The 27809-nt window shown below is 43.9% G+C and overlaps 1 protein-coding gene across 17 annotated transcripts in view; it reads left to right on the top strand.

The window, feature by feature from the left end:
• The window catches only part of GTF2I (general transcription factor IIi), a 103307-nt gene that overhangs the window by 4766 nt on the left and 70732 nt on the right, over positions 1–27809 (top strand). For 6 of the 17 annotated variants that reach the window (XM_055114467.2, XM_034951428.2, XM_034951429.3 and 3 more), the window contains exon 2: positions 27037–27140. In XM_055114467.2, coding sequence (XP_054970442.1) covers positions 27042–27140 — 99 coding nt within the window. In that variant the 5' untranslated portion in view covers positions 27037–27041. Of the gene's footprint in view, positions 1–2410; positions 2531–12052; positions 12307–27036; positions 27141–27809 lie in introns of all 17 variants that reach the window. The other 11 variants (XM_055114465.2, XM_063605855.1, XM_055114468.2 and 8 more) reach the window with 3 other exon arrangements.

Here is a 27809-nt window from a genome sequence, read left to right as displayed (position 1 = left end):
CATTGTGTGCTGAGTCTCCTCTGCCACATGCCCCTCCAGCGATTCAGCTTACTCAAATATGACTACAGAGACTGACATTAAAATGTAGGCTTTGGGGGTTCTTTTTGCGGGACGGGGTTGGGGGCAATTCTTGCTGAGAAAGATTTTTAGGTTTTTTCTTTTTCTTTCTTTTTTTTTTTTTTTTTGATGGAGTTTCACTCTGTCGCCCAGGCTGGAGGGCAATGGCACAATCAGCTCACTGCAACCTCCACCCCCCCCAGGGTCAAGTGATTCTCCTGCCTCAGCCTCCGGAGTAGCTGGGATCATAGGCATGCGCCACCATGCCTGGCTAACTTTGTATTTTTAGTAGAGATGGGGTTTCTGCATGTTGGTCAGGCTGGTCTCGAACTCCTGACATCGGGTGATCCGCCTGCCTTGGCCTCCTAAAGTGTTGGGATTACAGGCGTGAGCCACTGCACCTGGCCCTTTTTTTTTTTTTTTTTTTTTTGAGACACAGTCTTGCTCTATCGCCCAGGCGGGAGTGTAGGTGCGTAGTCTCGGCTCACTGCTACCTCTGCCTCCTGGGTTCAAGTGATTCTCCTGACTGAGCCTCCTGAGTAGCTGGGATTACAAGCACGCACCACCACGCCTGGCAAATTTTTTGTATTTTTAGTAGACACGGGGTTTCATCATGCTGGCCAGGCTTGTCTCCAACTCCTGACCTTGTGATCTGCCCGCCTAGGCCTCCCAAAGTGTTGGGGTTACAGGCGCCCGGTGATTTTTAGGTTTTTAAAATTATAATGGATTTCTTTCTGGGGAAAATAACCGCAGATAGGTGGGAGGAATGGTTTTAGTTTACAGTTGATGACCCCCCTCCTTTCCCCACCTACACCCTTAGGCGAGTTGTACACACTCCTCAGGGGATCCCAACTTCCATGGCCACTGTCCTGCTATGTTCTGGCATTTTCGATGACCCATAGGTGGACAGGTTGTTATCATCTAAAGGAGCTGAACACTGAACAATTACTAAACACTTAACCTTTTCTGTTATTACTGGTTACCAGCTATTTGCATTGCATTTCACCTAATTCATTTCTACTATTGTTTCATTCTTTGTTGATGACATGAATGTTTTATATAAACATGAGTTTTTGCAATATGCTTCATAACTGGGGTGGTATAATTAACACGAAATTGTCTTACCACTGGCTTAAATAGATGGATGTCAAATCATTTTTATGTCAGTCTAAGGGAAAGTATTTATTTATTTTTTTGAGATGGAGTCTCGCTCTGTGGCCCAGGCTGGAGTGCAGTGGTGCCATCTCAGCTCTCTGCAACCTCCGATTCCCGGGCTCAAGCGATTCTTGTGCCTTAGCCTCACGAGTAGCTGGGATTACAGGCATGTGCCACCATGCCCAGCTAATTTTTTTGTATTTTTCATAGAGATGGGGTTTCACCATGTTAGCCAGGCTGGTGGTCTCCAACTCCTGACCTCAAGTGATCCACCCGCCTCGGCCTCCCCAAGTGCTGAGATTACAGGCGTGAGCCACTGCGCCTGGTTCATTTATTGAGTGAAGGTTATTCATTGTTAATAACTGAAAGAAAGTAGAAAATACACCTAATCAGTTGCTTATTCTAATTGTAGAGTTGAGATACCTGGGAATCAGTAGGCTTAAGCTGGCTGCATAGCTCTATGAAGACTCATACTCGGTTAACTAAAGTGTATTGCGGCTACCTACCTGGGGGAGCGAAACGCCTTAGTGTCTTAGAAGATGTGTGTTTTTTTATAGCATTTTGTTTTATTATTATTTATTTTTGAGACAGAGTCTCGCTTTTGTCACCCAGGCTGGAGTGCAGTGGCGCGATCTTGGCTCACTGCAACCTCCGCCTCCTGGGTTCAAGCGATTCTCCTGCCTCAGTCTCCCTAAGTAGCTGGGACTATAGGCACCCGCCACCATGCCCGGCTAATTTTGTATTTTTAGTAGAGACGGGGTGTTGGCCAGGTTGGTCTCAAACTCCTGACCTCAGGTGATCTGCCCGCCTTGGCCTCCGAAAGTGCTGGGCCACCGCACCCAGCCAAGGATGTGTGTATCCTGTAAAAATTGTGTGGATACGTCATCGGAAGAGGTGAAGGTATTGTCTTGATAATTCATTCTCCATTCTTGCCCTGTCATCCTTTACTGTTGTCCTTTTGTTCTGGAACTCTCCCTGCTGTCTTCCTGTTTGTTTTTTCCTCTTTCTTTTTTTTCCTTTGTAAAATTCTTGTTTTGGTATTCCATGCCTGTTTCTGGCAGTACTCATTTGCTTTTTACCACTTTGGCCTACTGAGAAAGTAAGAGAAAGTTCAGTATAGCCAGGAACTGTCAGAGTTGTTGGAGGATTGACTCATTCTCCTTTGGTTGTAACTTGTTTCTGTTTTTGTTTTTTTGAGGAGTTCTCCCTCTGTCGCACAGGCTAAAGTGCAATGGCGCGATCTCGGCTCACTGCAACTCCCGCCTCCCAGGTTCAAGCGATTCTCCTGCCTCAGTCTCCTGAGTAGCTGGGATTACAGGTGTGTGCCACCATGCCCGGCTAATTTTTGTATTTTTAGTAGATACGGGTTTCACCATGTTGGCCAGGCTGGTCTCAAACTGCTGACCTCAAATGATCCACCTGCCTCAGCCTCCCAAAGTGCTGGGATTACAGGCATGAGCCACCACGCCCGGCCAACACTCTATATAGGATTTTTAAAGAACTAGTTACTTAAAAAATATATCATGAGAGGGAAGACAAATTTATAAATTGAGAGAGGGTTTATAGCTTATGGCTAGCAACACAAGTTTGAAGTCTGACTGCCTGGATTCCAATCCTGGCCCTTGCCATTTCCTGCCTGTGCGACCTTGGGCATTTCACTTCATCTTTGTATGTTTCCCTATTTTTTGTGTTTTTTTTTGAGACAGAGTTTTGCTCTTGTTGCCCAGGCTGGAGTGTAGTGGTGCGCTTGGCTCACCGCAATCTCCGCCTCCTAGGTTCAAGTGATTTTCCTGCCTCAGCCTCCTGAGTAGCTGGGATTACAGGCATGTGCCACCACGCCTGGCTAATTTTGTATTTTTAGTAGAGACGGGGGTCTCTCCATTTTGGTCAGGCTGGTCTTGAACTCCTGACCTCAGGTGATCCACCCGCCTCAGCCTCCCAAAGTGCTGGGATTACAGGCATGAGCCAACAGCGCCCGGCCTATTTTTTATTTTTATTTTTATTTTTTGAGACAGTGTCTTGCTCTGTTACCCAGGCTGGAATGCAGTGGCATGATCTCAGCTCACTACAACCCCTGCCTCTCGGGTTCGAGTGATTCTCATGCCTCAGCCTCCCGAGTAGCTGGAATTATAGGCGTGCGCCACCACACCTGGCTAATTTTTGTATTTTTAGCAGAGACAGGGTTTCACCATGTTGGCCAGGCTGGTCTCCAACTCTTGACCTCAGATGGTCCGCCCACCTCAGCCTCCCAAAGGCTGGGATTACAGGCCTGAGCCACCGCGCCTGGCCCCAATTTTAAAAAATGGAGTTGATAATAGAACATGTTTCGCTTCTAAGAGCTGTTGCAAGGATAGAGTTTAAGTGCTTAGGTTGCTGTCTGTCATGTAGTAGACACTCAAGAAATATTAGTCATAAAAGTACTATTATAAAGACTTTTGGGAAATTGAGGAAGCGAAAATTTTACTAGTAATATTGACTACGACGTTAATCTCCAAGAACTCTGGAGAATATGAATTGCAAGGGCAAGGACTTATTCCTCTGTGGGATTTTCCCCTGTGACTGTTACATTGTTTTTATGTTTTGTTTTGTTGAGATGGAGTCTCCCTCTGTTACCCAGGCTGGAGTGCAGTGGCGGGATCCCAGCTCATTGCAACCTCCACCTCTGCCTCCCGGGTTCAAGTGATTCTCTTGTCTTAGCTTCCCAAGTAGCTGGGACTACAGGCGTGCGCCACCATGCCCAGCTAATTTTTGTATTTTTTAGTAGAGAAGGGGTTTTACTGTATGTTGGCCAGGCTGGTCTGGAACCCCTGACCTCAGGTGATCTGCCTGTCTCAGCCTCCCAAAGTGCTGGGATTACAGACGTGATCCACCGCGCCTGGCCAGAGCTTGACAGTTGGATTGATGAAACCTGAGAATGTATGCTTTATATGTTGTTCATTATAATTTGTTATATCTAGATATTTAGCTCTTACTGTTGACTATAACACATACATGACGTGAGTAGAATTTTATCTAGATTGAGTTTTCAGACCTTAATTGGTCTCAAGAAAATAAATAAGGTATTGGAAGTGAACTAAAATTAGTAACTGGCTTTGGCATTAGACTTTAATGCACTTAAATTACATGATCTCATCTGTGAGATAATTTGACAGAGGGGGACGATGGCATGTATTATGTCCATATGAGGAAAGGGCAGAGAAATAGACCCTGCAAGATTCATTAGTGTCACTCCTTCCTCCTGTTCGTTTTCTTTCTTCGTTTTTCCCCCATGGTAAGCATTAAAAAAATTTTTTTTTGGCTGGGTGTGGTGGCTCACTCCTGTACTCCCAGCACTTTGGGAGGCCATGACTCACTTGAGGTCAGGAGTTTGAGACCACCCTGGCCAACATGGTGAAACCCCGTCTCTACTAAAAATACAAAAAATTGGCCGGGCACGGTGGCTCACACCTGTAATCCCAGCACTTTGGGAGGCCAAGGCGGGTGGATCACGAGGTCAGGAGATCGAGACCATCATGGCTAACATGGTGAAACCCTGTCTCTACTAAAAATACAAAAAAAAAAAAAAAAAAAATTAGCCAGGCATGATGGCGGGCGCCTGTAGTCCCAGCTACTCAGGAGGCTGAGGCAGGAGAATGGTGTGAAACCGGGAGGCGGAACTTGCAGTGAGCTGAGATCGCACCACTGCACTCCAGCCTGGGTGACAGTGCGACACTGTCTCAAAAAACAAAAACAAATTAGCTAGGCGTGGTGGTGCGCTCCTGTAATCCCAGACACTCGGGAGGCTGAGGCAGGAGAATCACTTGAACCCTGGAGGCGGAGGTTGCAGTGAGCCAAGATTACACCATTCCACTCCAGCCTGGGCCATAGAACAAGACTATGTCTCAAGGAAAACAAACAAAAAAACACATCTCTACTGAAAATACAGAAGTTAGCTGGGAGTGGTGACAGATGCCTGTAATGCCAGCTGCTTGAGTGGCTGAGGCATGAGAATCACTTGAACCCGGGAGGTGGAGGTTACAGTGTACCGAGATCTTGCCACTGCTCTCCAGCCTAGGCGACAGAGCAAGACACCATCTCAAAAAAGAGAAAATCCTGTAAGATGAATTTGTTCCTTTATGAAGAATAAATTTGTGTCTGCCATTTACACCGTGAATGCCTTTCTTTGGAGTGGTTCCTTGTAGTGTTTTTTGTTGTTGTCATTGTTGTTAAATTGTGGTAACATATACTTAACACAAAAATTACCATTTTAACCTTTTTTTGTGGGGGGAGGGACGGGATGTCACTCTGTTGCCCAGGCTGGAGTGCAGTGGTATGCTTTTGGCTCACTGTAACCTCTGTGTCCTAGGGTCAAGACATCCTCCCACCTCAGTCTCCCGAGTAGCTGGGACTACAGGTGCATGCCACCACGTCTGGCTTGATTTTTTTATTTTTTGTAGAGATGGGGGTCTCACTATGTTGCCCAGGCTGGTCTCCAACTCTTGAGCTCAAACAATCTGCCTGCATCTGCCTCCCAAAGTGCTGGGATTAGAGACATGAGCTACCACACCCAGCCTGATTTTACCAAAAACAATTTTTTTATTTTATTTATTTATTTTTTTTTTTGAGACGGAGTCTTGCTTTGTTGTCAGGCTGGAGTACAGGGGCATGATCTTGGCTCATGGCAACCTCCATCTCCCGGGTTCAGGTGATTCTCCTGCCTCAGCCTCTCAAGTAGCTGGGACTACAGGTGCGCACCACCACGCCCGGCTAATTTTTGTATTTTTAGTAGAGATGGGGTTTCACCATGTTAGCCAGGATGGTCTCAATCTCCTGACCTCGTGATCCACTTGCCTCGGCCTCCCAAAGTGCTGGGATTACAGGCGTGAGCCACTGCGCCCAGTCTTAACCATTTTTAAGTGTATGTATAGTTCAGTGGTGCAGAACTTTTTTTTTTTTTTTTTTTTTGAGACAGGGTCTTGCTCTGTTGCCCAGGCTGGAATGCAGGATATTATCAAGTTCATCTGTGTGTTAGAATCTCCTTCTTATTTAATCCTTTTTGTGGTTTTTGGAGTCTTTGTTTTGTAGCATGGCAAAGCCCATTGTGTGTGTGTGTGTGTGTGTGTGTGTGTGTGTGTGTATGTAAGAAGTATATATAATTATATTATGGTATACTTGGAGAAGTGGAGCATGATGAAGAGTTTGATCCATAATATAACTGGTTATCTAGAACCCTGTTTAGCAGACAGAGCCTAGGAAGTTTTCTGATTGTATAGGTTCTATGCTTTTGAGAATTCCTGCTTGTGTTTTGATCTCATTTCCATACACAGTCCTTAGAGATCATATTTATTTATTTATTCATTTATTTATTTATCGAGATGGAGTCTCACTCTGTCACCCAGGCTGGAGTGCAGTGGCATGATCTTGGCTCACTGCAACCTCCACTTCCTGGGTTCAAGCAATTCTCCTGCCTCAGCCCCCTGAGTAGCTGGGATTACAGGAGCCGGCCACCATGCCTGGCTAATTTTTGTATTTTTAGAAAAGATGGGTTGTCACCATGTTGGCCAGGCTGGTCTTGAACTCCTGACCTCGTGATCCACCTGCCTTGGCCTCCCAGAGTGCTGAGATTACATATGTGAGCCACTGTGCCTGGCTAAGAAGGGATCTTTAAAATTTTAAAAAATACATTTATTTTTATAGAGGCAGGATCTCGCTGTGTTGCCCAGGCTGGTCTCAAACTCCTGGGCTCAAGTGATCCTCCCACCTCAGTCTCCCAAAGTGCTGGGATTCAGGTGTAAGCCACCACGCCCGGCCCAAAAGAAGGGATCTTTTATCATGTCGGGAACAGTAACTATTCATTTATTCAACATACTGATGGGCTCATCCTATGAGGCCTCAGAACACAGCATGTTTCTTGGAAAATACTGGCATGGGCAAATGACATTGTTGAGAGCTTCAGGATAAAGAATCTTTTAGTTTAGTTTGTATATCCAGACTAGTTTAGTTTTTTGTTTTGTTTTGTTTTGTTTTGTTTTGAGACAGTCTCGCTGTGTCTCCCAGGCTGGAGTGCAGTGGCACAATCTCAGCTCAGTACAACCTCCACTTCCTGGGTTCAAGCGATTCTGGTGCCTCAGCCTCCTGAGTAGCTGGGATTACAGGCGTGCACCACAATGCCTGGCTAATCTTTGTGTTTTTTGGTAGAGAACGAGGTTTCATCATGTTGGCCAGGCTGGTCTCAAACTCCTGACCTGAAGTGATCCGCCCGCCTAGGCCTCCCAAACTGTTGGGATTACAGGCGTGAACCATCGCTCCCAGCTGGAAGGTGACTTTTTTTTTTTTTTTTTTTTGAGACAGAGTCTCCCTCTGTTGCCCAGACTGGAGTGCAGTGGCACGATCTCGGCTCACTGAAACCTCCGCCTCCTGTTCAAGCTCTTCTCGTGCCTCAGCTTCCTGAGTAGCTGGGACTACAGGTGCACGCCACCATGCCCAGCAATTTTTGTATTATTAGTAGAGACGGGGTTTCACCATATTGGCCAGGCTGGTCTCAAATTCCTGACTTTGTGATCCACTCACCTCGACCTCCCAAAGTGCGGGGATTACAGGTGTGAGCCACCGTGTCCGGCCAAGGTGACTTTTTAAAGTTAAATTTTAAAACGATCTTTGAGGAGTAAATTTGACATAAGCAGGTGTTCATGCACAAATGCCTTAAAAGGTACACATACTTCATTTCAAAGCAGTTATTTATTTTGACACTTGTCTCATTAATTTTCCTGCTCTCTCAGAAAATAGGTTATTTTATTTAGCAGTGATAATTAATGCAGTTTGTTGGGAAATAAGCTATTTTCAATTTACCAGGCTTGGATTTGGTGAGTTTTCATGTAAATTAATAGATATATGTACATATATTTTTAAAATAACTATTTTAGTGAAGTTTAAATTATAAACGCTTGCTCATTCACTCAATGCTTTTGTGATGCACTTTATTAAGAATTGACATGCATTCTGATAACAACTTTGTAAGGTAAGTATGCAGACTGTTGTCATTTTCCAGACTAGTAAATTTGGGATTAAAGAATCCCAGGGTCACCTGTAAGATTTGAGACAGGACTTGAATTCAGAACTTTTGCCTGATTGCAAAGCTCACCCTCCTAATAGCTTTGCTCTGTTGCCTGCCTTCTGTGAACAGTGCTTTTAAAAAAGTAAAGATTGTCGGGTGTGGGTGGCTCACGCCTGTAATCCCAGCACTTTGGGAGGCCGAGGTGGGTGGATCATCTGAGGTCAGGAGTTTGAGACCATCCTGGCCAACATGGTAGAGCCCCGTCTCTACTAAAAATACAAAAAATTAGCCGGGTGTGGTGGCATCTACCTGTAGTCCCAGCTACTTGAGGCAGGAGAATTGCTTGAACCTGGGAGACGGAGGTTGCAGTGAGCTGAGACTACGCCACTGCATTCTAGCCTGGACGACAGAGTCAGACTCTTTCTCAAAAAAAAAAAAAAAAGAAAAGAAAAAAAAAAAACCACCTCAAGAACAAAGTAAAGATGGACCTTTAGATAATAGCTACTTGATTTTCATTTTCTCTTCCAAATGATTTTTCCAAAATCCAACTGAGTTTTAAATTTGGAGTCATGTCAAAGGGACACATTCTTTGTGTATTGGCAGAGTAAGCTGCTGCTGTTTAAAAATCTGGACTATCAATTTAAAAGTATAATTAATACATATGCAAAAATGGTGTCTTAAACTGTGGTGCAAGGAAAATAGGTCTTTCTGAATAGCTGGTAAGATTTTTCCTTGTTTGTTTTTTAAGGATGTTGTTTTGGCTACTGTGAAACTCAGAACTCAGAGCTGAACTTGTGATCCACTGATTGGGCAGATCCTTTTTTTTTGAGACAGAGTCTCACTCTGTTGCCCAGGGTGGAGTGCAATGGCGTGATCTCAGCTCACTGCAACCTCAGCCTCCTGGGTTCAAGCGATTCTCCTGCCTCAGCCTCCCGAGTAGCTGAGATTACAGGCGTGCACCACCACACCCGGCTAATTTTTGTATTTTTGGTAGAGACAGAATTTCACCATGATGTCCAGGCTGGTCTTGAACTCCTGACCTCAGGTGATTTGCCCACCCTGGCCTCCCAAAGTGCTGGGATTATAGGCATGAGCCACTGCACCTGGCTAGATCCTTTCTTTATTATTTTGTCATTCTTTCCTTCACCTGGCTTTTTTAAAAAGTTAAATTTAGCTATTAGCTGTCTGAAGTGTTTCGTTTTTTTTTTTCTTTAATGGGGTCACCATACTATAAAGCTTTAAGTACGAATACAACACAGTTGTAAATCGTTTCAAATCTTAACCCTTCAAATTTATTTTATTTTTTCTTGAGGGATATTTGTTACTTACTGATGTAAGTGCCAGCTTTATTTCAGCAGATAGAAATTAACAATTTTGTATCTTAAAATGTCAGCATACGCCCCTAGAAAAATTTCACAGCCGGCTGGCCATGGTGTCTCACGCCTGTAATCTGAGTACTTTGAAAGGCCACGGTGGGAGGACTGCTTGAGCACGGGAGTTTGACACCAGCCTGGGCAACATAGTGAGACCCTGTCTCTACCAAAAAATCAAAAAAATTAGCCGGGTGTGGTGGTGCATTCTTGTAGTCTCAGCTACTAAGAAGGATGAGGTGGGAGGATTGCTTGAGCCCAGGAGGTTGAGGCTACAATGAGCCATGTCCCTGCCACTGCATTCCAGCCTGGGTGACAGAGCAAGACCCTGTCTCAAAAAAAAAAAAAAAAAAAATTCAAACCCTTGATTTAAAAATCAATCCTGATCAAAGATTTGGCCTAGGGATTTCTTATTTTATTTGGAAGTACTTGCCATTCATATATATGTATGTTATATATATTCATATAAATGAGTTAAAAATTAAAGTCAAATGAACTAAAATGAGTTCTTTGGCTCTATTTCTTGTCTGCTGAAGTGCATATGTTAATATACATTAATATAAATTGTGATAGTTTATATCCTGTTATTAAATATTTGTAAAACAGAACCTCTGGCCGGGCATGATGGCTCACGCCAGTAATCTCAGCACTTTGGGAGGCTGAGGCGTGCAGATATTGCCTGGGCTCAGGAGTTTGAGACCAGCCTGGGCAACATGGTGAAACCCTGTCTCCACTAAAATTACAAAAATTAGCCAGGAGTGATGGTGCACCCCTGTAATCCCAGCTACTCGGGAGCTGAGGCAGCAGAATCACTTGGACCCGGAAAGCAGAGTTTCCAGTGAGCCAGGATCACGCCACTGTACTCCGGCCTGGGCAACAGAGTGAGACTCTGTCTCAAAAAAAAAAAAAAAAAAAAAAAACAGAGCCTGTGAATTGCTGACCTAATTTATTTTCCTTGGGAAAATACCTAGTAAGCCTATGGAGATAAACTCTTAGAATTGAAGTATTGTTCATTATAAGCAAGGCATACAGAAGTCCTGCCTATTCCAGGTCTAGTGTAGTCTCTGGAGAACTTATCTTTTCTAAGATACTATGTACAGTAAACAGGAAGCTCTCTGTTGGAGGATATGTCAGAGCTGGAGATTGGACTAGAATACTGAAGACAATATCGACAACAATGACTGACATTTTTTGAGAGTTTATGAGTTTACTGTTTTTTTTTTTTTTTGAGACAGAGTCTCATTCTGCTGCCCAGGCTGGAGTGCAGTGGCACGATCTCGGCTCACTGCAACCTCTGCCTCCTGGGTTCAAGCGATTCTCCTGCCTCAGCCTCCCTAGTAGCTGGGACTACAGGCGCGTGCCACCACGCCCGGCTAATTTTTTGTATTTTTAGTAAAGATGGGGTATCACCGTGTTAGCCAGGATGGTCTCCATTTCCTGACCTCATGATCTGCCTGCCTTGGCCTCCCAAAGTGCTGGGATTACAGGCCTGAGCCACTGCCCCGAGCTGAGTTTACTGTTTTAAGTGCTACCTGCATTAACATCTTTAATCCTCACAGCAATCCTGAGATGTGAGGTAGGCACTGTTATGATCCCATTTTAAAGTTGAGAAAAATGAGGTTAACTAATCTGAAAAATATAGTAAGGGACAGTGTTAATATAAAACTAGGCAGCCAGACAACTCCTGCTCTTAACTGCTATGTGGTTTTTGGATTTGTTTGTTTGTTTGTTTTTGTTTTGTCTGAGATGGAGTTTCGCTCTTGTTGCCCAGGCTAGAGTGCAATGGTGTGATCTGACCTCAGCTCACTGCAACCTCTGCCCCTCAGGTTCAAGCAATTCTCCTGTCTCAGCCTCCCGAGTAGCTGGAATTACAGGCATGCGCAGCCATGCCTGGCTAATTTTGTATTTTTAGTAGAGACAAGGTTTCTCTGTTAGTCAGGCTGGTCTCGAACTCCTGACCTCAGGTGATTGCCTCACCTCGCCCTCCCAAAGTGTTGAGATTACAGGCATGAGCCACCACGCCCGGCCTCTTTTTTTTTTTTTTTTGAGACCAGTCTTGCTCTGTCGCCAATCTAAAGTGCAGTGGTGTGATCTCAGCTCACTGCAACCTCCACCTCCCAGGTTCAAGCGATTCTCCCGCCTCAGCCTCCCGAGTAGCTGGGATTACAGGCACCCACCACCACACCCAGCTAATTTTTGTAGTTTTAGTAGAGACAGGGTTTCACCATGTTGGCCAGGATGGTCTAGATCTCTTGACCTCGTGATCTGCCCACCTTGGCCTCCCAAAGTGCTGGGATTACAAGCGTGAGCCACCGCGCCTGGCATAAAACTATTTTTAAAAGAAGAAAAATAGCTACAAAATTTAAAAAGCAGGTAAAATGTACAACTAATATAAACCAGCTAGTGATCTATGACTTTTTTTTTTTTTTTTTTACAGGGTCTTGTTCTGTCTCCCAAGCTGGAGTGCAGTGGTGTGGTCATAGGTCACTGCAGCGTCAAACTCCTAGGCTCAAGTGATCCTCTTGCCTCAGGCTCCTGAGTAGCTGGGACAACAGGCGTGTACCACCACACCTGGATACTTTTTAAATTTTTGGTAGAGAAGGGATCTCACTCTATTGCCAAGCTGGTGTCGAACTCTTGGTCTTAAGCAGCCCTCCCACGTCAGCGTCCCAAAGTATTGGGATTTCAGAGGTGAGTGAGCCACGGCGCCCAGTCTGAGTCACTTTTAAACTTAGAAAATAGTTGCAAGAACAGCAAATAAACAAAACTTGCTCACATATCTTTCACGCACAAACTTGCATTCAAGTTCTGCCCATCGTTTTGGTGATGGATGTCCTTTATTGCAAGACTGTAATCCGGGATCACATTTCCACCCAGTTTCCTTGCCTCTCTAATATACTTTTTTGAGATGGAGTTTCGCTCTTGTTGCTCAGACTGGAGTGCAGTCGTGCAATCTCAGCTCACTGTAACCTCTGCCTCCTGGGTTCAAGCAATTCTCCTCCTGCCTCAGCCTCCCGGGTAGCTGGGATTACAGGCATGAGCCACCATGCTCAACTAATTTTGCATTTTTTTTTTTTAGTGGAGACGGGGTTTCTCCATGTTGGTCAGGCTGGTCTTGAACTCCCAACCTCAGGTGATCCGCTCACCTCGGCCTCCCAAAGTGCTGGGATGATGGGCATGAGCCACTATGCCCAGCCCTCTAATATACTTTTTTTTTTTTGAGACGGAGTTTCACTCTTTCGCCCAGGCTGGAGTGCAGTGGCACCATCTCAGCTCACTGCAACTTCTTCCCCCTGGTTCAAGCGATTCTCCTGCTTCAGTCTCCCAAGTAGCTGGGATTACAGGCACCTGCCACCACACCCAGCCAATTTTTGTATTTTTAGTAGAGATGGGGTTTTGCCATGTTGGCCAGGCTGGTGTTGAACTCCTGACCTCAGGTGATCCACCCACCTCGGCCTCTCAAAGTGCTGGGATTACAGGTGTGAGCCATCCATCCCGGCCTAATATACTTTATTTTAGAACACTTTTTCAGTGTTTTGAGTTTCATTCATGCCCTTGACCTTTTTGAAGACTAGAGGCATTTTTATAGACTGTCTCTTAACTCAGGTTTGTCCAGTGCTTCCTCATGCTTATATTGAGGTTAAGCATTTTGAGCAGGAATATCCGTTTTCCTTGCATTTTGTTAGGTGGGACATGGTGTTTGTCTGTCTGGAGGCTAGTGTTAACTTTGATGACTTGGTTACGATGGGATGTGCCATGTTCTCCTTTTTTTTAAAAGAATGAATATTTTTAAAAGAAGAAAAGTAGCTATGAACTAGTATTTTGTGGTACAATACTTTGGGAAAATGAAAATATCTCCTTTTAGTATTGAGGAATCCTATTTCTTTGAGAGGCTGTTTTTTTGGGGGGGGAGCAGAAGGTCAGTTCATAGACTTAAATACCATTATAGTTGTTGTCTAAGCCCTTGAAAACTTAATGTTTTTCTAAAGTTTAAATTTGTAGATAATGGAATTTGAAAAATATTTAAAATCGGATTAAATTTTACAGTGTATAGTGTGGTTTGAAAGAGAATGGGGGGCTGGGCGCAGTGGCTCACACCTGTAATCCCAGCACTTTGGGAGGCCGAGGTGGGCAGATCACTAGAGGTCAAGAGTTGGAGACCAGCCAGGCCAACATGGCAAAACCCCGTCTCTACTAAAAATACAAAAATTAGCTGGGCGTGGTGATGGGCGCCTATAGTCCCAGCTACGCAGGAGGCTGAGGCAGGAGAATCGCTTGAACCCGGGAGGCAGAGGTTGCAGTGAGCCAAGATCATGCCACTGCACTGCAGCCTGGGTGACAGAGCAAGACTCCATCTAAAACAAACAAACAAACAAACAAACCAAATAAAAAGACAGAGAATGGGGAATTGAGGACATCCAGTCAGTTGGATAGATTTGGATTCTATTCTTAGCAATTCTGTGATCTTGGGCAATTTACATTGTCTTTTAAGTTATCAGCTGTTCTTAGGTTACAAAAAGATCCATTTTGTAAATTGTGTCAAGCAGATGTCGACCATTTATAATAAACTTATCAAGATATGAAGTTAATTTCTTTGCTGTCATTCGAAAGACAAACTGATAGGGTCAGCAAACTACCTTAAACATGTTCTCATTAAAACAAAAATTAAAAACACAGCTCCTATAGCCAGACGTGGTGGCAGATGCCTGTAGTCCCAGCTAATTGGGAGACTGAGGCAGGAGGATCCTTTGAGCCCAGGAGTTTGCAGCCATCTTGGGCAACATAGTGAGACCCTTATCTGAAAAAAAAAAAAAAAAACCAAAACCCTAGCAAAGCACATTTTGTATAGAAGCTACTCAGTGGACATAATTAAAACAAATGGTAGTATGTTGAAAAAATTAAGACATTTAGTGTGAACCACATGTCTAGGAAAAAAAATTAAATAGAAAACATTAAGATATTTACAAAGTCTGTGTTTACAATCTGAACTGATTATATTAAATGTATACTGACATTTTAGGGATGAATAAATTTCCTTCTGAAAAACAGATTTTAGTTTTGGCTTTTAGTACTTTATAGGGAGAACATGGAAATATTAAATACCAACAATTTGGCTGGGCGTGATGGCTCACGCCTGTAATCCCAGCACTTTAGGAGGCTGAGGCGGGCAAATCACTTGAGGTCAGGAGTTCAAGACCAGCCTGGCCAACATGGGGAAACCCTGTCTCTACTAAAAATACAAAAAAAACTAGCTGGGTGTGGTGGCAGGTGCCTGTAATCCCAGCTACTCCGGAGATCGAGCCAGGAGAATTGCTTGAACCCAAGAGGTGGAGGTGGCAGTGAGCCGAGATTATGCCCCTGCACTCCAGCCTGGGCGACAGAGTGAGACTCCGTCTCCAAAACAAAACAAAAAACCGAAAAAAACCCAACAGTTTCAGAGATGAAAAGATTTAGGCGGCCTAAAAGATTGCCAAAATGTAGTATTACATGATAATCTAAACTAGTTTTAATGCAGCTGAATCCTGGTTTAGACTAAAGTCAGCTGATTGAACTACTAGTATTAGATCTTTTGGATTTATTTTAAGCACCATTTTAGGACAAAATATCTAACATTTTACTTGATGAATTTTAACTTTTTCTTACCACTCATTGTTTTGAAGAAATTACTTTGTAAAAGTTTGAGATGTCACTAATTTTTCCCTTGGCATTAAGCGATACATGAATTCATTTTATTCTTCTGACTGAGGATGTTTCTGTTAGTGTATACATTCAAGAATATGATGATGCCATTAGTCATTTAATTTTGTTGAAACTTGGCTTTAGTGGCTGTTAATAAAATGAATTGGTTGGCCAGGTGTGGCACTTTGGGAGGCTGAGGCGGGCAGATCACCTGAGGTCAGGAGTTCCAAGACCAGCCTGGCCAACATGGTGAAACCCCGTCTCTACTAAAAAAAAGAAAATTAGCCGGGCGTGGTGACATACACCTGTAATCCTAGCTACTCGGGAGGCTGAGGCAGGAGAATTGCTTGAACCCAGGAGGCGGAGGTTGCAGTGAGCCAAGATCACGCCACTGCACTCCAGCCTGGGCGATAGAGTGAGACTCTGTCTCAAAAAAAAAAAAAAAAGTAAATTTGGCTTTTACAGTTTTTCCTCTTATACAAAAGATAACTGGAGACTAGATCTCAAAGAATGACGACAGCTGGAAAGCTGGAAGACACCGGAAAACCAAGAAAGAGAGAACTTCCCTGAAATACTGGCCAAGGCAGAAGTGCATCCACCAGTACTGCAGACTCACCACTGTAGTCCATTTTTTGGAATAGGGGGACAAAAACTTAGGTTTGGACGGAAAATTTCTCTGGTAAAAGTATTCTTTCTGTCTGTCTCTCTCTGTCTCTCTCTTTAATGGACACAGGGGCTTACTCTGTCACCCAGGCTGGAGTGCAGTGGTGCCATCATGGCTCACTGCAGCCTTCACCTCCTGGGCTCAAGCCATCCTCCTGTCTCGGCCTCCCAGAGTGCTGGAATTACAGGTGTGAGCTACTGAGCCCGGCTTTTTTTTTTTTTTTTTTTTTTTAAAACTCAAGCCTGTTGAATAATTACAGAATTGAATACTATTACCTGTCTTAAATACTGTCTTCCAGGGACAATATCCTAGTGGCAATTATTTTAGCTAATTTTGAAGGTTTTTCTCAGTTTTTATTCATCTAAGCATCTAGGGGTTTAGTGATTATTGTCTGAATGCAAAACATTGAGTTAGGAAAGATACTGATTTTTGCAGTCTTGAGTTTATCTCGCCTTCCTTAAGTAAAGGTGCAGTGTAGATCTTCATTGCTTATTACAAGTAAAAATAGTAGCCTGTAGAAATTTGTGCAGAAGAAAATAAAATAATGGGCCTGGTGTTTCTCATCAGTTTAAATCCATTTCACCTTCGTTGAGACTGAGTCTTCAGTCTTTTAGGTGGCGAGTCAAGGTTTTACTAATTTAAACTATTGTCTAAATTCAGGGCTGTCTTTCATTGTTAAAAGGAGATAGTTTGCCTGACAGTACCTGGAAGCAGTGTTTTGTGGCATAAGTAATGTGTTCACCTAGATAATCAGTCTGTAACCTACTCATATATATATATTTTTTGAGACAGAGTCTCGCTCTGTCACCCAGGTTGGAGTGCAGTGGCGCGATCTCGGCTCACTGCAACCTCCGCCTCCCGGATTCAAGCAATTCTCCTGCATCAGCCTCCTGAGGAGCTGGGATTACAGGTGTGCGCCACCATGCCTGGCTAATTTTTGTATTTTTAATAGAGATGGGGTTTTAGCATGTTGGCCAGGCTGGTCTCGAACTCCTGACCTTGTGATTTGCCCACCTCAGCCTCCCAAAATGCTGGGATTACAGGCATGAGCCACCACGCTCAGCTATATTTTTAAAATTTTTTTAATTTTTTGAGATGGAGTCTCACTCTGTTGCCCAGGCTGGAGTGCAATGGCGTGAACTTGGATCACTGCAACCTCCGCCTCCCGGGTTCAAGGGATTCTCCTGCCTCAGCCTCCTGAGTAGCTAGGATTACAGGCACCCACCACCACGCCCAGCTTATTTTTGTATTTTTAGTAGAGATGGGGTTTCACCATGTTGGCCAGGCTGGTCTTGAATTCCTGACCTCAAGTGATCCACCTGACTTGACCTCCCAAAATGCTGGGATTACAGGCGTGAGCCGCTGCCATATTTTCCTTTTTTTTTTTTTAACCAGATGCCTTATTTTCTTAGAATGTGACTGATGCTGATACAGAAAGTTCAGTGTCCACTATCATCTTGGCTTTCTAATGAAAAGGATATTATACTTTGCTTCAGTCAGTTCGTTTATGGTGAGTGGCAGTTAATTCTCTGCTGAAAGACTGTGTAGTATTATAGTTGCAATCACTGTCTAATTATTTACCTTGTGTTGATTCTGTTTTTAAAACCTGCCATTCTTTGATTGTTATTATGCATTAAAAAGGCAGTTTGGTCTTGAACTCTAGACCTCAAGCAATCCTCCTACCTTGGCCTCCCAAAATGCTAAGATTACAGGTGTGAGCCACCACACCTGGCTGTAAAGAGGCAATTTGGAATTTAGAGAGGGATTCTAGTCCCTTGTTAAAGAACTAACTCTAGGCTGTGCGCAGTGGCTCTCGCCTGTAATCCCAGCCCTTTGAGAGGCTGAGGCAGGCAGATTACCTGAGGTCAGGAGTTCAAGACCAGCCTGGCCAACATGGTGAAACCCCATTTTTACTAAAAATAGAAAAATTATCTGGGTGGTGGGGGACACCTGTAATCCCAGCTACTCAGGAGTCTGAGGCAGGAGAATCGCTTGAACCCGGGAGGCAGAGGTTGCAATGAGCTGAGATCACACCATTGTACTCCAGCCTGGGTGACAAGAGCCAGAGTCCATCGCAAAAAAAAAAAAAAATATATATATATATATATATATGTATATACACACATATATATAATTTTATATATTTATTTATATATATTTGTGTATATATATTATAACATGAAAAAGAAATAGGGCATGAATGTAATTTAAATAAAAGAGTGTTCTAGCACCTGCCGACTTACCAGTCTGACTGGAACCTTGTTTTGAAGCAGAAATGTATTGAAAGTTCAGAAGTATTTCAGAGAACAGCATCATAAAAAATATTAAGAACCTCAGTTTTTATTAGGGTAATGATAAGGTTTGTAAAAATCTTCAAGCGCGTTCTTCCTTTCACTCACTATAAAATATTTTTTTTTGTCTGGGTGCAGTGGCTTATGCTTTTAATCCTAGCACTTTGGTAGACTGAGGCGGGAGGATCATTTGATCTCAGGAGTTCGAGACCAGCCTGCGCAACATAGTGAGACCCGATCTCTACTAAAAATACAAAAAATTAGCCGGGCGTGGTGCTGCAAGTCTGTAGTCCCAGCTAGTAGGGATGCTGAGGTGGGAAGATCGCTTGAACACAGGAGGTGGAGGCTGCAGTTAGCCACGATGGTGCCACTGTACTCGTCCAGGCAACAGAGTGAGACTTTGTCTCATAAAACCCAAAACCAAATGTTGTGTGCTGTTTGGTATTAACAGCAAGGAATCAGATAATTAAAGCAGAAGTACAGTCAAAAAGAAAATTTTATGGAATTAGTTATTGGCTTATTTTGAGGAAGAATGGATCAGAACAGCAAGGACACAGATAAATCTAATACCTGAAATGGATCTCCAACAGGAAACTCAAGAGGATTTCAAACAATGGCTAGAGTCTGTTTTCAGAGATAAAGAAGGCATCACATACAGTAGCCAACCAGAATCGGAGATAAACAATGAAATAGCAACAGGCCAATTGAGTTCAATTTTGAAACTCATGAAGGAGAATTAAAATCAAATCAGGGAAACGAAAGGTGAAGTCAAAAAACGTTGAGAATAGAAGAACTGAGGAGATTGAAAAAATGGGAGGCTGGGCGCAGTGGCTTACGCCTGTAATCCCAGCACTTGGGGATGCCAAGGCAGGCGGATCACCTGACATCAGTAGTTCAAAATCAGCCTGACCAACATGACGAAACCCCATCTCTACAAAAAATACAAAAATTAGCTGGGTGTGGTGGCAGGCACCTGTAATCCGAACTACTTGGGAGGCTGAGGCAGGAGAATCGCTTGAACCTGGGAGGCAGAGGTTGCAATGAGCCGAGATCGTGCCATTGCACTCCAGCCTGGGCGATAGAGCAAGACTCTGTCTCAAAAATAAAAAGAAAAAAAGAAAAAAAAATGGGAAAGAAGGCATACCAGGCTCACATAGCTGTTATTTTTTGTGTGTCTGTTTAATCACAGTATATCCCGTGTCATCTTGTTCTGACCAGCCACAGTAATTGGGTTTGGGTAGGCTCATGACACATATGCCCAGATCTTTTACACAAAATGTAATGGGAAGACTGGGCATAGTGGCTCACGCCTGTAATCCTAGCATTTTGGGAGCCCAAAGCAGACGGATCAACTGAGATCAGAAGTTCGAGACCAGCCTGGCCAACATGGCAAAATCCTGTCTCTACTAAAAATACAAAAATTAGTCAGACGTGGTGGTGCACGCCTGTAATCCCAGCTACTCGGGAGGCTGAGGCAGGAGAATCACTTGAACCCAGGAGGTGGAGGTTGCAGTGAGTTGAGATTGTGTTACTGCACTCCAACCTGGGCGATAAGTGAGACTCCGTCTCAAAAAAAAAAAAAAAAAAAAAAGTAATGGGAGGATGTGATAGTTCTCTGCCTCTGGGATCACAGGACAGGAATGTGGTACGCATGAAGGCGCATGTGGCTGTCAGGTCTGCCTTAGGGAGGACACCCTTCTGCTTAAGCTGAGATAATTCTAATGACTTATTTTGTGGTTTTGGATCTAGCTATATGTGGAGCCAGTATAACCTTTAGACTTAATTAATTAAATGAAGCAATAAAAGTTCTCTTTTGTACTTGATCTTGTTTGAATTGGGAATTGGTAACCTCGCAATCTAAAGTAGTTCTGGCTAATTCATAAATTGTTCTTGAGAATAAAGGATATGGAAGGTATGGTTCCCAGAGTTGGTGAGGTTATTCTTACTGAAAACAACCAACACTGTTATAAAATTATAAAACAAAACTTTTGTGAAAACACCAGAAAGTTGAAAAGTAGAGAAAATTTGAAGGGCTGGGTTATGGGAACTCAGATGACAGAAATGAGAATTACTCTTGTCCTGAAGGCAAACATTTCACCACTTGACCTTGAGTTTTGAAAGCTTTGTGGGGTGAGAGACTCAGAATAGTCTGCATCCTTACTTGTGGCCTGGGTTAATGTCTACTGGGTGGGCCAAGGAACCAAGTCTCGAACTTGGATTAGAGTGATTCTAGGCAGGTGTTGTCTCTTGACACCTGGAGGAAGCTGCCTTCACCCTAGGCTTAAGATTATAAGTAATTTTTTCACATAAAATAACTAACTCACTAAGATAATTAGGCATAGAAGGGAATAAGAACCATGCATAAGGGTAAGAACCACCGGGAACAACAGAAATAGTCCTGCAAAAACTTGAGATTTGGAATTATCAGAGACTATAACTGCCCCATTACCAAAGAAATATGACAATCTTGAAATTCCTTATAGAGTAGGAAACTAGAAAATATGACTTAGCAGTAACTAGAAATCATAGAAATGAAAATTACAAACAAAATTAAAAACCGGATAGGTGTTTTAACAACAGAATAAAAAGATGAAGAAGGAATTAGTGAAATGGAAGGTAAGCCAGAAGAAATAATTGTTTAGTATGGAGAAGAAAACGTAAAAAAGGTAAGAAGCTAAAAGGATAAAGTGAAGACTAACATACATTAATGTGAGTCCCAGTAGGATAGGAGATAGAGAATGGGGCAGAATCTAAAGAGACAATAGCTTAGAGTTTTCCACATTGAAGGATACCATTTCATAGTTAAGCCCATGAATGACAGACATATGTTTAATAAAAATAAAATCTACACCTAGAATACACAGTGAAACTGTAGAAAACATCTTAGACAAAGAAAACCTCTTAATAACAGCAGGAGTAGGAATGGGAATCACCTAAAAAGAGACCGTAGATAACTTCTCAATAGCGACAATGGAAGCCAAAATATAATGACACCAACAGATAATGAAATAACCTTAGTGTGCTGAAAGAATATAATTGTCAACCTAGGTTTCTATTCCAGCGAAAATACCTTTCAAGAAAAATTTTTTAGCAAACAAAAACAGTTTGTCACCAGAGGACAGCAGGAACACAAAAGAATGAGCAAATTATGTCATAAATACGTGGTTACATCTAAAGGAAAATTAAATTAAGCAAAAAATAGTGTTGCATCTAAAAATACAGAATTAGGCCGGGTGCGGTGGCTCACGCCTGTAATCTCAGCACTTTGGGAGGCTGAAGCGGGCAGATCACCTGAGGTCAGGAGCTCAAGACCAGCCTGCCCAATGTGGTGAAACCCCATCTCTACTAAATATACAAAAATTACCCGGGTGTGGTGGCGGGCGCCTGTCATCCCAGCTACTCGGGAGGCAGAGGCAGGAGAAATACTGGCACCCAGGAGCTGGAGATTTCAGTGAGCCAGGATCGTGCCACTGCACTCCAGCCAGGGCAACAGAGCAAGTCTCCTTCCCCCCACCAAAGAAAAAAAAAACTTAAAAATTCGTACCTAGTGGCATTCCTTATGAGCACAGAGCAAAATGTCCTCATTTTACCTGGTTTAAATTTTTTTTTCTTTCACGGCCTCTTTTATTGGGAGACCTCTGAGTTTTGATGTGTCATGACAGATAGGAGAGGTCATATCCTTGTGATTTGTGGTTCATTGCTGGTGACATCAGAAAGTAAAGTCAACCAGGAAAAGACTCCATGGGCCTGGCTCAGGTGGCTTCTGGAGCACCACCTCCATCAAGGAGCTTTTCCTGGGGTCCATGTGTAGTCCATGTTTCCTGCTCTCCCACCCAGGGTTGCTGTGCTTATTATACAAGATGGCCAATAAAGCATGACATATATTCAATAAATGTTCATTTCTTTTTCCAACCCTTCTTATTTTAAGTTGAGGGTATTCATAAAAGGGATTGAGCATTTCCATTTATGGACGAGGCAACTGAGTACAGCCCCCAGGGGCACGCAGCGAGATGGCTGTCTGCTGAACCCATACACCAGCTCTCTAGGCGTTTGGTCCTGTGGGGACCGGTGCATCAGATGCTTCCTAAGCTGGCGTCACCTGCCTGGCCCGATGCCTCCTCTGGTGTTCATTGTTAATTAATGCCACCTCCTGATGGCAGTTTCTTTCTGGGAAGAGGAGAAAAGAGAGCCGTCCCCAAGTGAAGGGTGCAGGGAAGCCTCCACGAATAGTTTCAACTAAGGGCTGTCCCAGGAAGGAAACTCTTGGGATGGGCAAAGAACAGCGAACTTCCGGTGTGACCCGGATGCACCCACTTCCAGAGAGCAGGAAGCACAGAGAAGGCCCGTGGGTCGCCCTTGGGGTGCTTTCCATCCTGCAGGGCTCGCTGCCTGCCCTGAAAGTTCTGATAAAGACATAGGACCTTCATCACCAGGGGCGCCCCGTGGGCTGTTGCTGTAGCGTCTGTCCCCCATTTCTTACACACATTGAGTGTGATTGTTACCAGTGGAGGGTGTCCAATGGAAGAAGCACCAAAAGCCGAGATTTATTGAAAGTGGAAGGTACATTCCACAAAGAGGGGGCGGGCGGAGCCTGGGGGCTGAAGAGCCCCTTTACAGAATTTTCTGGGGTTTAACTACTTTCTGGGGTTCAACTTTATGGGGTTTAACTTTCTGGGGTTTAATTTTCTAGAGGTTTCCCATTGGTTACCTGGTGTACATCCTTTGTAAATACAGTAGTGGCCTGCAAGCAGTCTGATTGGTTGTGAAAAGCAACCAATTAGAGGCTGACTTGAAGTTACAAAGGTTACACCCTATGCAAGCATCTGTGGAAAGCAACAAATCAGAGACTAAAGTGAAGTTACAAAGTTACACTTGTATGCAAATGACGACTTGCCCTGCCGGGCTCCAGTAATCCCAGTACTTTGAGAGGCCAAGATGGGTGGATTACTTGAGGTCACGAGTTCCAGACCAGCCTGACCAATATGGTGAAACCCCCCTCTACTAAAAATACAAGAAATTAGCCAGGTGTGGTGGCAGTTACCTGTAATCTCAGCTACTCGGGAGGCTGAGGCAGGAGAATCGCTTGAACCCGGGAGGCAGAGGTTGCAGTGAGCTGAGATAGCGCCATTGCACTTCAGCCTGGATAACAAAGCAAGACCCTGTCTCAAAACAAAAACAAAAGGCCGGGCGTGGTGGGAGGCCGAGGTGGGTGGATAACCTGAGGTCAGAAGTTCCAGACCAGCCTGGCCAACATGGCGAAACTCCATCTCTACTAAAAATACAAAAATTAGTTGGGCGTGGTGGCGGGCACCTGTAGTCCCAGGTACTCGCGAGGCTGAAGCAGGAGAATCGTCTGAACCCGGAAGGCCGAGGTTGCAGGGAACCCAGAACGTGCCACTGCACTCCAGCCTGGGCGATAGAGCTAGACTCCGTCTTAAAAAAAGAAAAAAAAAGTCCGGGGGCGACGGCTCATGCCTGTAATCCCAGCACTTTGGGAGGCCGAGGCAGGCGGATCATGAGGTCAGGAGATCGATACCATCCTGGCTAACATGGTGAAAACCCGTCTCTACTAAAAAACACAAAAAATTAGCTGGGCGTGGTGGCGGGCGCCTGTAGTCCCAGCTACTCTGGAGGCTGAGGTGGGAGAATGGCGTGAACCCGGGAGCGGAGCTTGCAGTGAGCCGAGATCGTGCCACTGCACTAAAGAAAAAGGAGAGGAAAAAAGACTTGGTCGCAGTCAGTCTGGCAGGAAGCAACCAATCAGAGGCTGAAGTGAAGTTACAAAGTTACACTCCTGTGCAAACGTCTGATTGGTTACAGAAAGCAACCAATCAGAGATAATTTCAATTTTCCATCTGGGACACAGAAAAAGTGGGGGTGGTGGTTTGCAAACTGAGTAGCCTCCCATCCTTTTGTTACTTAGGTGTGGAAAGTTGGGGTTTTCCTTTTGATTTAGTTCTAGGAAGTCAGCATGAATTGGCCTTAGGTTCCCTGCCTCCAGACCCTATTCTCCGGCCTCATGATGACTTGATAGCAGATTTATGGCGATTAAAGATGAGAAGAAGTGGTAACAGCAGTAGGCAGAAAATTGCCCTAGTTTCATGTTCTGTGATAGTGGCAATATGACCTTGACAAATCACTGCATTTGTAAAATGAGAACACATCTCTGTTTTCTTTCGCTGGGGAATTAAAGGAAAAGTGAGATTATGAAGAAATACTGTGAATTTTCAGAAATAATGAAAGTGTATGCTAAGTGAATGTCTAATTATAGAAACATATATGCCTTTGTTGTCCATTTCACCTAAGCCACATTTTAATGCAAACTTACTTAGACTTGGGGGAGAGGGAGAGGGAAAGAAAACCAGACAAATTCACTTAGTTTTATCCAAGAGAAAAAGAATGGGACCTAGGCTGTTAGGCCAAATAATTTCTATAATTTACCTATTCACTTGCTTGATACGGCTTTTACTTCCGTCTCTAGTCAGGGACCCTTGTGTTGGGAATCAGATTTGCTTCTGTTTGTTCAAATATATGGGGATAAGTGTTTTGTTTGTTTTGGTTTTGGTTTTTTTCTTTGAGATAGAGTCTTGCTTTGTTGTTTGGGTTGGAGTGCTGTGGCGTGATTTTGGCTCACTGCAACCTCCACCTACTGGATTCAATTGATTCTCGTGCCTCAGCCTCCTGAGTGACTGGAATTACAGATGGTACACCACCATGCCTGGCTAACTTTTGTATTTTTAGTAGAGACAGTGTTTCGCCACATTGCCCAGGATGGTCTTGAACTCCTGGCCTCATGAGAGTCACCTGCCACGGCCTCCCAAAATGCTGGGATTACAGGTTTGAGCCACTGTGCCAGCCAAGTGTCAATTATTTTTTATTATGGTTTGTATTTATTTATTTTATTTTTTTGAGGCGGAGTCTCACTCTGTCGCCCAGGCTGGAGTGCAGCAGCGCAATCTTGGCTCACTGCAACCTCCGCCTCCTGGGCTCAAGCGATTCTCCTGCCTCAGCCTCCCAAGTAGCTGGGATTACAGGTGCATGCCACCATGCCCGGCTATTTGGAATTTTTAATAGAGACAGGGTTTCACCATGTTGGCCATGCTGATCTCGAACTCCTGACCTCAAGAGATCCACCCGCCTCGGCCTCCCAAAGGGCTGGGATTACAGGCGTGAGCCACCACGCCCAGTGGATTATGGTTTTTATTATAAAGCGCAACTTCATAAGTATGTATGCTTCGTTACTTGTTGATGGGTAATCTGGGCTAGCAGTTAATTCACATGGTAACAGATAAAGCTAGATCACAGTCTTTAATAATAGGGAAATAGAGCATCCTCTTTAATAATAGGGAAAAGATTTACTGGCATTTTTAGGCATAACAGTTTTCTGCTGACAGCTCCTCAGCTGCTTGTCCACGTTCTCCAGAACCCTGGGGCTTTAGTTAAGGAATACTCGGGTGTTGTCAGTAAATTAATTTGTTTTTACAGTTACTATTCTTGTTTCCAGTGTTCAATTTTCAAATTTTCAGTTATCTTTCCATATTAAGTTTATTTAATTATTCAATAGCTCCCTAAAAGTAGAATTAATTCAACTAAATTAAAAGGGACAATTTTTAATAGGCATCTAATTTGCATGCTATTTACAGAAAACCTTTTTAGTATTTCAGTTTTAGAAATTTGCTTTAGATTTTGCCATCTTAGTATGTCTTTATATGGTGTATTGTTTTGGTTTTATTTTGGTAAAATATACATTTTTTGTGTGTGTGTGATAGGCTCACTCTGTCACCAAGGCTCCAGTGAGGTGGCGTGATCTCAGCTCACTGCAACCTCCGTCTCCCAGGTTCAAGCGATTCCCCTGTCTCAGACTCCTGAGTAGCCGGGATTACAGGTGCCCACCACCCTGCCTGGCTCATTTTTGTATTTTTAGTAGAGGCAGAGTTTTGCCACGTTGGCCAGGCTAATCTCGAACTCCTGACCTCAGGTGATCCACCTGCCTCAGCCTCCCAAAGAGCTGGGATTAGAGACATGAGCCACCACGCCTGGCCAGTATGTTTTTATATGGTGTGTTGTTTTCATTTTATTTTAGTAAAATATACTTAACATAAAATTTACACTTCTAACCATTTTGTTTTGTTTTTTTGAGACGGAGTTTTGCTCTTGTCACCCAGACTGGAGTGCAGTGCTGCGATCTCCGCTCACTGCAGCCTCCGCCTCCTGGGTTCAAGCAATTCTCCTGCCTCAGCCTCCCAAAGTGCTGGGATGATAGGCGTGAGCCAACGTGCCTGGCCAGAATATGCTGTATTATAAAGAATCTTACATGTTACTTGATGCCTGTGATCTGTTTTCTTAGTAAGAAGAGAAACTTCTCTCCACTCAGCCTCAGTCCACTGCACCCACTCTTTTTTGTGTCAGGATGTTCAGGGGAGAAGAGGGCTTAGCATCTCTGTCCTGTGTTGAGTTGTGGTTGCCCATCACTGGGCTGTAAAGTGCCTTGCCTCGTCTTGTTCTTACTTGGGAGAAATTTCACTGATTCTGGGTGCCACCTGGATTTATTTGGGGTGTGATATTGACCCAATTTTCTGGAAATGACAATATATAGAAAATTAGGGGATAGATTCTTTATCTTATGAGGGTTGGGGCAAGTCAAATACTTAGTTTCTGAGCCTTATTTTGTCTCTAGAGCAAGAAAACTGTAAATTAGGCAGCCCGTGAGGGGCCCTCACAGCTTTGGCTGTGGGTTCAGGACACCAGATTTCTACCACTCACTTTCTTCTTACTTCTCCTGCACAGGGATCATGGCCCAAGTTGCAATGTCCACCCTGCCCGTTGAAGATGAGGAGTCCTCGGAGAGCAGGATGGTGGTGACATTCCTCATGTCAGCTCTCGAGTCCATGGTGAGGCCTTCTGTTCCATCATTCCATAGTTGGGTAGGCCTGCGCTGTAGATAAGGTTGATTTGTTTTTGTGGAAGATAGAATTTTATGGTTTTTAGTCTTAATGAGTACTTTTTCTTTACTTTTTTTTTTTTTTTTTTGAGACGGAGGCTTGCTCTGTTGCCCAGGCTAGAGTGCAGTGGCGAGATCTTGGCTCACTGCAACCTTTACCTCCCGGGTTCAAGCGATTGTCCTGCCTTAGCCTTCCGAGTAGCTGGGATTACAGGCGCCTGCCACCACACCCGGCTAATTTTTTGTATTTTTAGTAAAGACAGGGTTTGACCATCTTGGCCAGGCCGGTCTCGAACTCCTGACCTCTTGATCCACCTGCCTCAGCCGCCCAAAGTGCTGGGATTACAGGCATGAACCACTGCCCCAACCAATGAGTAGTTTTTCTTCTTGAATAGTTATGGGTTTAAGCCTTTCACATCACATTCATTCATTCATTCATTCATTCATTTGAGACAAAGTTTCCTTCTTGTTGCCCAGGCTGGGGTGCAGTGGCATGATATAGGCTCCCTGCAACCTCTGCCCCCTGGGTTCAAGTGATTCTCATGCCTCAGACTCCCGAGTAGCTGGGATTGCAGGTGTGCGCCACCACGCTCGGGTAATTTTTTGTATTTTTAGTAGA

Source organism: Pan paniscus, chromosome 6 (genome assembly GCF_029289425.2).
Source record: "Pan paniscus chromosome 6, NHGRI_mPanPan1-v2.0_pri, whole genome shotgun sequence".
Taxonomy (NCBI): domain Eukaryota; kingdom Metazoa; phylum Chordata; class Mammalia; order Primates; family Hominidae; genus Pan; species Pan paniscus.
The sequence above is the reverse complement of the archived record's forward strand: the minus strand, read 5'-3'. Positions and strand labels throughout refer to the sequence as shown.